We start from the raw sequence: 8274 nt of genomic DNA on the forward strand, positions 1-8274 counted from the left end.
AAAAATATAGCCGCTTTAGGTAAAAAGCTATAACCATTATGAAACAAAATCTGTTAAAAAAGAAGAAGAAGAAGAAGAAAATTATAGTATTAAGGAAAGAAATATGATACATTGTCACCATAAGACACAACTTCTGACTACCTTTGCCCACGTAGTAACTTTTAGTTTTAATTTTTTTTTTTTTTTTTAGAAAAAAAAGGCCTTAAAGTTAACTAGGAGACCAACTTGCCACATGAGTAAGGTGGTCAAGAGTTGTGTCTTGGAGTACCAAACACACGATTGTATTGTGAAATTTTTGTTTGAATAGTAATAAGAAGTGATTGATGTGATATAAAATATAAAAAAATTTGAAATTGTTTTATAAAAAAGTTAAAAAATTTTGTTTTGTTGTTGGTTTTTTTATTTGAATAATGATAAAAAATTATTGATATGATATAAAAAATAAAATAAAGTTAAAATGTTTTAAATTTTACTTTTTTTTTTATGAGAAGTGAAAAAATATAAAGAAAGAATTGAGAGGGTTGCCAAACACGACCCGCATCTCTTAAAGAAAAAGGAAAGTACCTACTATCTAGTATAACTGTAAAAGAAAAACTAGAGTAATATAATGTCGTCTGCACTAGAAAACTGGGCTTAAGCCGGTAAATTGGAAGCCCAGCCCAATGAAAAACCCTAGCTGAGGCTGTCACAAACCGCATATACCCCTGAGCATCATATATTATTCTATCGGATGCAATCTTTCCTTTCAGTCTCGCTGCCTTACATTCGTAGACGGCTGAGGCTTCTCTCTCTCTGTCTCTCTCTCTGCGCTGCTTTGTAGCAATCGTTCTTGAGGTTAGTGCTTCCTTTCTTGTATTGGATTCATTCTTGTATTTGTATTGGATCAGATAATTTTTAGCTCTTTTTCCTCTTCCTTTTGGGAAATGGTTCTCGGTTTCTTTTCCTGATTACCAAACAGAACCTATGATTTGTGCGTATCTGATATTACCTCTGGAAGATCTGGAAGTAGATGGTTGATATAGTATTGTTTTCGCTGTTTTGTTCTTCGTTCGGCTTTATTTGTAACATTATACGGTTTCAACCGATATATGGTTTACCCATTTTAACTCAATCGTTTCTCTTATGGGTCAGCTGGAAATTGCTTTTATTTGTTGATAAATATGTTTATAGATGGGTTTGCGTCGTTTTCTGATTTGAATGTCCTTTTTCCTCCTTAATCCTCTGCTTCAGCTCGTTTCTTGATTTATTTGCGCTTCTTTTGTATTTTTTTTCGTGTTTTTGGTGTGTAGTTCGTTTGGAGATCTGGACGAGACTGATTATTGAGAATAATTTTTACGATCGTTCCCATCTTTCTTTTTCTTCCCCTTCGTTTCTTTGACTTTTTTTGGATTCGTGTATGGTGTTTTAAATCCAGATTTGAAGCCGCACAAAATCAAAAAGTATGGTATTGTCTTTCTTGACGAGTTTTAGTGAGGGTGGAATATATACGTGTGTATGACAAAATTCTTACATCCTTTATTTATCATTTTTACATTTGATTCTGATTGGTTCGGTATTTTTTTTTTTCTTTCCTAAATTTTCTTCTCCTGTCTAGATACGTGTGTGTATGCTATATTCTTGAAACATATAGAACTGTTGTGAGAGGTTTTGGGTTGTTTTGATTGTTGATTGGTGACTGCTGAGAATATCATTTCTGAATAGAGCTCATATTACTTTCTGCGGACCCCATTCTCAGCAAATGTGTATTTTTCCTTATAAATTGTCGTATGGTTAAAAGAAAAAGGAAAAAAAAGAATATGGGTTAAACTATAAATTATGTCTTATTCTTCACCCTATGCGCGTGTCAATGTAACCGCGACTAAAATTTTTGTTTTTGTGAGCAGGTTTTAATTTAATTCTTGGAGCAAGACCTCCGTGCGAATACTTTTCTTTTTTCGTGTCATTTAAAGGCTAGCAAAGATGGTACGTCATTTATATCTTATATTGCTTGTTTGGTTGCTGATTTTGTTTTCCATTTTCTGTTTAGGATTAATGAGGAATTGTTTGTGATGTGTGCAGGTTAAGTTCACAGCAGATGAGCTTCGTAGGATTATGGACTACAAACACAATATTCGTAATATGTCTGTTATTGCGCATGTTGATCATGGTATGATTTCTAGGTTTATTTTTGTAATGAAATTTTTTGTATGTAAATTTTGCATTTATGCAAAGTTATATCTTCAAATCTGACCAAACATTTCTCTCTATCAAGAGAGGGCTAGTGGAACAGAAATTTGTGTTGTTGATAGGAGGCATTGCAGTTGTTGACTGTAGCATGCATAAGTGGGAGGTTTTTTACATCCATTAGGGGCAAGATGGATGGTGTTTTTGCCTTTACGTTTTTTAAAAGCGGCCTGATGTTAGCTTTAAGTTTAGGTGTATATATAACAAGGTTGCTGTCAAACTTTGTGTGGTGGTGCTAATTGTTTTTGTTAATTTAGTGCTTGGTAAATGAATGTACTTTTAGTTTTATTTGTATGTTAATTTATTGTCAAACTTTGGATATCGTTTGTTTAGTTTGTTGAAGTCCTGGCAATGTTATTTGATGTTGTAACTTTTAGTACTTGTTCTATGGCTTTCTATACTATGCGTTATGCTACTTTTATAATGTTGTTGGAATGTTTTGGTGCTTCAAGTTCTAATGACGTATTTAATTATATCATTTCAGGGAAGTCTACACTTACAGATTCTCTCGTGGCTGCTGCTGGTATCATTGCGCAAGAATCTGCAGGTGATGTCCGGATGACAGATACCCGCGCTGACGAGGCGGAGCGTGGCATCACAATTAAATCTACTGGTATCTCCCTCTACTATGAGATGACTGATGAGTCTCTGAAGAGCTACACCGGAGAGCGACATGGGAATGAGTACCTTATCAATCTCATTGATTCCCCTGGGCATGTTGACTTCTCATCGGAGGTTACAGCTGCCCTTCGCATTACTGATGGTGCTCTTGTGGTCGTTGATTGTGTTGAAGGCGTTTGTGTCCAAACAGAAACTGTGCTTCGACAGGCCTTGGGAGAAAGGATTAGGCCTGTCTTGACCGTTAACAAGATGGACAGGTGTTTCCTTGAGCTCCAGGTTGATGGAGAGGAGGCTTACCAAACGTTCCAGAGGGTTATTGAGAATGCTAATGTCATCATGGCTACATATGAAGATCCCCTTCTTGGTGATGTTCAGGTTTACCCCGAGAAAGGAACAGTTGCCTTCTCTGCTGGTTTGCACGGCTGGGCCTTTACACTGACCAACTTCGCAAAGATGTATGCGTCCAAATTTGGAGTTGATGAGTCAAAAATGATGGAACGGCTGTGGGGTGAAAACTTTTTTGACCCAGCTACAAAGAAATGGACCAACAAGAATACTGGTTCTCCTACCTGCAAGCGTGGTTTTGTTCAGTTCTGCTACGAACCTATCAAGCAGATTATCAGCACTTGCATGAATGACCAGAAGGACAAACTGTGGCCCATGTTGCATAAACTTGGTGTCACCATGAAGGCGGAAGAGAAGGACTTAATGGGGAAGGCATTGATGAAACGTGTGATGCAGACCTGGCTCCCAGCAAGTAGTGCCCTATTGGAAATGATGATCTTTCACCTTCCCTCCCCGTCCAAGGCCCAAAGGTATCGTGTTGAAAACTTGTACGAGGGTCCCCTTGATGATGCTTATGCTAATGCTATCAGGAACTGTGATCCTGAAGGGCCTCTTATGCTATATGTATCAAAAATGATTCCTGCATCTGATAAGGGTAGGTTTTTTGCCTTTGGTCGGGTCTTTTCTGGAAAGGTCTCTACTGGTTTGAAGGTCAGAATCATGGGTCCCAACTTTGTACCTGGGGAAAAGAAGGACTTGTATGTTAAGAGTGTGCAGAGAACTGTCATTTGGATGGGTAAGAAGCAGGAAACAGTTGAGGATGTTCCTTGTGGTAACACTGTTGCCTTGGTTGGTTTGGATCAGTATATCACCAAGAACGCTACTTTGACAAACGAGAAGGAAGTTGATGCACACCCAATCCGAGCCATGAAGTTCTCTGTGTCGCCCGTTGTGCGTGTGGCTGTTCAATGCAAGGTTGCATCTGACCTTCCTAAGCTTGTTGAGGGCCTGAAACGTTTGGCCAAGTCAGATCCTATGGTTGTCTGTACTATTGAAGAGTCTGGGGAGCACATCATAGCGGGTGCTGGAGAACTCCACCTTGAGATCTGTTTGAAGGATTTGCAGGATGATTTCATGGGTGGAGCAGAGATTATCAAGTCTGATCCTGTTGTCTCCTTCCGGGAGACAGTCATTGAGAAGTCATGCCGTACTGTGATGAGTAAGTCGCCCAACAAGCACAACCGTTTGTACATGGAAGCACGCCCCATGGAAGAGGGGCTTGCAGAGGCCATTGACGATGGCCGTATTGGTCCAAGGGATGATCCTAAAGCTCGTTCCAAAATCTTGTCTGAGGAATTTGGTTGGGATAAGGATCTAGCGAAGAAAATCTGGTGTTTTGGCCCTGAGACCACTGGCCCTAACATGGTCGTTGATATGTGTAAGGGAGTTCAGTACCTGAATGAAATTAAGGATTCTGTTGTTGCAGGGTTCCAGTGGGCATCTAAGGAAGGTGCATTGGCGGAAGAAAATATGAGGGGTATCTGCTTCGAAGTCTGTGATGTTGTTCTTCATGCTGATGCCATTCACAGAGGAGGTGGTCAGGTCATTCCAACTGCTAGGAGGGTTATTTATGCTTCCCAGATTACAGCAAAGCCCAGGCTTCTTGAGCCTGTATACCTGGTGGAGATACAGGCTCCTGAGCAGGCACTTGGTGGCATCTACAGTGTTCTTAACCAGAAACGTGGGCATGTGTTTGAAGAAATGCAGAGGCCTGGTACCCCACTATACAACATCAAGGCATACCTTCCTGTCGTTGAATCTTTCGGATTCTCAAGCACTTTGAGGGCTGCAACCTCAGGGCAAGCTTTCCCTCAATGTGTCTTTGATCACTGGGACATAATGGCATCCGATCCATTGGAACCTGGAACCCAGGCTTCGCAGCTTGTTGCAGACATCCGCAAGAGAAAGGGCTTGAAGGAGCAGATGACTCCGCTTTCCGAGTTCGAGGACAAGCTGTAAGTAATTCATATGTGATCATTGTGTTGATCAAGTCGATTTACTTCAGGGAGACAGTTATATAGTCTGGGTAAGATTGCATGGGATCATATTCGTTTAGTTTTGTTTCTGTTTTCTCTCTAATGTGTATTGCATGGACAATATGTGTAATGGTCATTTGGTGTTACGTTGCTATGTTTTGAACAATTCCAACTGATGGTTGAGATATGCTATTTTTGATCTTCAGATATGGAGTTAAGGATGGGATTATTATCTATGTTTTGCTATAAAGTAATTTATCTGTGTTATGGATGTGATAGAGTTAGGCTAAACATAGTAATTATCTATGCTCCTTTGAACTGATATCTAATCATCTATACCTATTTTTAACTTTGCGTGGTCAGTAAGAAAGAGCTCTTCTCGTGTCTAGGCAAGGTACCCCCTACCCCCACTGGTAGAAGTTTTTGTTCGGATTATTATCTTGGCCGGTGCCTTCTTTCTTTTATGTCGTGTTCTCAGTTATGGATCGAGCTATGTATCACAACTTCTAACATATTGTCCTTTTCGATTTGTATTGGACTAAAAAACTTATTAAAAGAGAGATTTGGAAAACATATGTTTTTACTAATCGCATTTGCAGTTATTAATCTTCAAATTAGATAAATGGGTCTTTTTACCATATTTTAGTCTTTTGGGTCTTCATTCGGGTTTATTTTAAACCATTTTAAAAATAATTTAAACTAAATTTTAGTGTTTTATAATTTTTTTAATTATTTTTTTAAGTTTTAATTTTTAGAAAATATATTAATTTTACGTTAGTTTTATTTATTTGTCCAAGTGATACACACGTGAAAGCAAAACAACCAATTAAACTAATGTAGACATAACTTATATCTAATTCAAAATATATAAAATATAAAAGGTATAAAATTTAGAAAGTATGCGGACGAGGTTAATATATATACAATTTTTTTTTTGTTTTTTTTATTATAGATAGTAATGTTATACTACGTTTTTATTGCATAATTATGTTACACTACTAATATGTCATCTACTATCTAATCAAATCCTTAGATATTTTTTAACAATAATTAATCTAAGGGTTGATTAAATTTGTCATGTCAACATTATGTGATAGTTATAAGATGAAGAATGTGATATGTTTGTGAAAGATGTTTTTTTCTTCAACGTCTACTTGTTTTTTTGTTAATATGGTCCTAGTAAGTGGATTTACATATATTCTAATAGTATATGAAATATTAAAATGATTTCTCTTTTTTATTGAAAAATAATACACGTACATCCCCTATATGTCTCTTACACATTTTTATACAATCAAGTTTTAAATTCACTAATGAATTTGTGAGACTCAACGTGACTTCCATTAATCTAATTGTGGATTTGAAAATGAGATTGGTAAAAAATGCATTCATATCATTCCTCTCTTCCGCAAAGATCTTTTGGTTCCTAGAAATCTCATATCCAAATTTGGCTTCAAAATTATATGATATTGTTGGGTTTCTACCTCACCGCCCTTGAAGGAGATCCCTACATTTCATATTCTTCTACTTAGTCTCTCCGGGTCATTTTGGAAGCTGGACATGAACTAAGTTTATTTGGGTGTTAATTGGTTGCACCCACATCTACCATAAAGGACCGCTACAACCAACTTTGTTGGCAGCATTTCTGACCAACACTTCCATCAATTAGAGGTCTCCTACCATAGCAGGAGGTGGTTCATTATCGATATTAGTTTTTCTTTTTTGGTCTTCTTGTAATTGATTTTTTTTCTTGGTTTTTGTTGCTCTGATGTTGTTATTTGTTCTTATCTATTGTACTTTTATTTATATATAAAGTTTCTAAAAGCTAAAAAATGACTTTTTCTAAAGTACAAAATGTGTGCGTTCCTTCATCCTTCTCTATCTCCCTTTTATTTTCTATTCATTATTTTTCACTGTCATGTACGTGTGTTACACATCTCTAGCTTAACAAATAAGTTTACAATATTTTTTGCATCTTGATTTGTACATCTAATAGTTATGAAATACTTGATTAGCATTTTGAATTGTGTTATAATATATTTGTTGGGAAAATATTAAGTTCACACCTGGCTCATTCGATCATTATCAAAAAATATATATCTTAGAATTAAGTTATAATTATCAAAGAGATACTTTTGTATGAATTCTGTGATCCTTTTTTTTTTTTTTTTCGAGGAATTCCTATGAAATTTTAATTATATCCTAGAAAAGCATACTAACAGACAAAAGAACAAGAAAAGAGTTTTTTTAAAAAAGCTAGAGGGGTGGTGGCCACAAGCCCTCTACAACCTCTCATTTACGTGCAATGGCAGAGACATGACTTTTATCTTAGATGGATGCACAAACTAATTAATTTTGGGAAAATTATATTTAAGCCTCTCAATCTATCAATCATTTTTTAAGAGCATTCTTAATAAACTAGTCAAAGTTTAAGCAAATTTTAACTAGAAAATTATATGTAAACCTCTCAAACTATCAATCATTTTTTAAGAGCATTCTTCATAAACTAGTCAAAGTTTAAGCAAATTTTAACTAAGCTATAAATACCAAACTCTTTGAATATTCTCTACTTCAAATAAATATTAGTTTTTATTGGATTTAAAGTAACCACCTCTAACCACTTTCGACCACTTTCATGATACAATTACCATCATGATACAAACGAAACATTTACAACACAACACACAAGAGAGCACCATGGTTTCAAAAACTTCCAAGCACACCCTTGTGAATTTGTGATTTTCAATCAATGGTGCAAGTTATAAAAAACACCTGCAACAGAAAATAACCAACCACAACATCATTCCAATGAAACAAATGTATCCAAAAAACCCATAACCAAAACCTAGTAAATCATTTGCAACCTCTTCAACGACAAAGCAAACAAATTTATCTCAACCAGTCTAGCTCTAGAAAGCACAAAAAACTAAACTAAATAAAGAGCATTTTTACCAAGAACATGTGTCAATCACATAGCTGAAAAACCAAAGACAAACCCAAATCACCAAAATCCTTAAAATCTAGTGCAGATCAACAAAATCGTCAAAATTATTTCTGCAAATTTTCGGAAAACTCCATTAACAAGAGACCGACACCTCCACAGTCCAAC

General features: G+C 36.2%; 1 protein-coding gene across 1 annotated transcript; it reads left to right on the plus strand.

The window, feature by feature from the left end:
- The first annotated feature begins 688 nt into the window (after positions 1-688).
- LOC133875323 (elongation factor 2) lies at positions 689-5370 on the plus strand. The gene is made up of 4 exons (XM_062313421.1): positions 689-834; positions 1884-1962; positions 2059-2146; positions 2708-5370. Exons 2-4 carry the CDS (start codon positions 1960-1962, stop codon positions 5146-5148), a joined length of 2532 nt encoding a protein of 843 aa, XP_062169405.1. The 5' UTR covers positions 689-834; positions 1884-1959; the 3' UTR covers positions 5149-5370.
- The last annotated feature ends 2904 nt before the right edge of the window (positions 5371-8274 follow it).

This window comes from Alnus glutinosa, chromosome 8, assembly GCF_958979055.1.
Source record: "Alnus glutinosa chromosome 8, dhAlnGlut1.1, whole genome shotgun sequence".
NCBI lineage: Eukaryota > Viridiplantae > Streptophyta > Magnoliopsida > Fagales > Betulaceae > Alnus > Alnus glutinosa.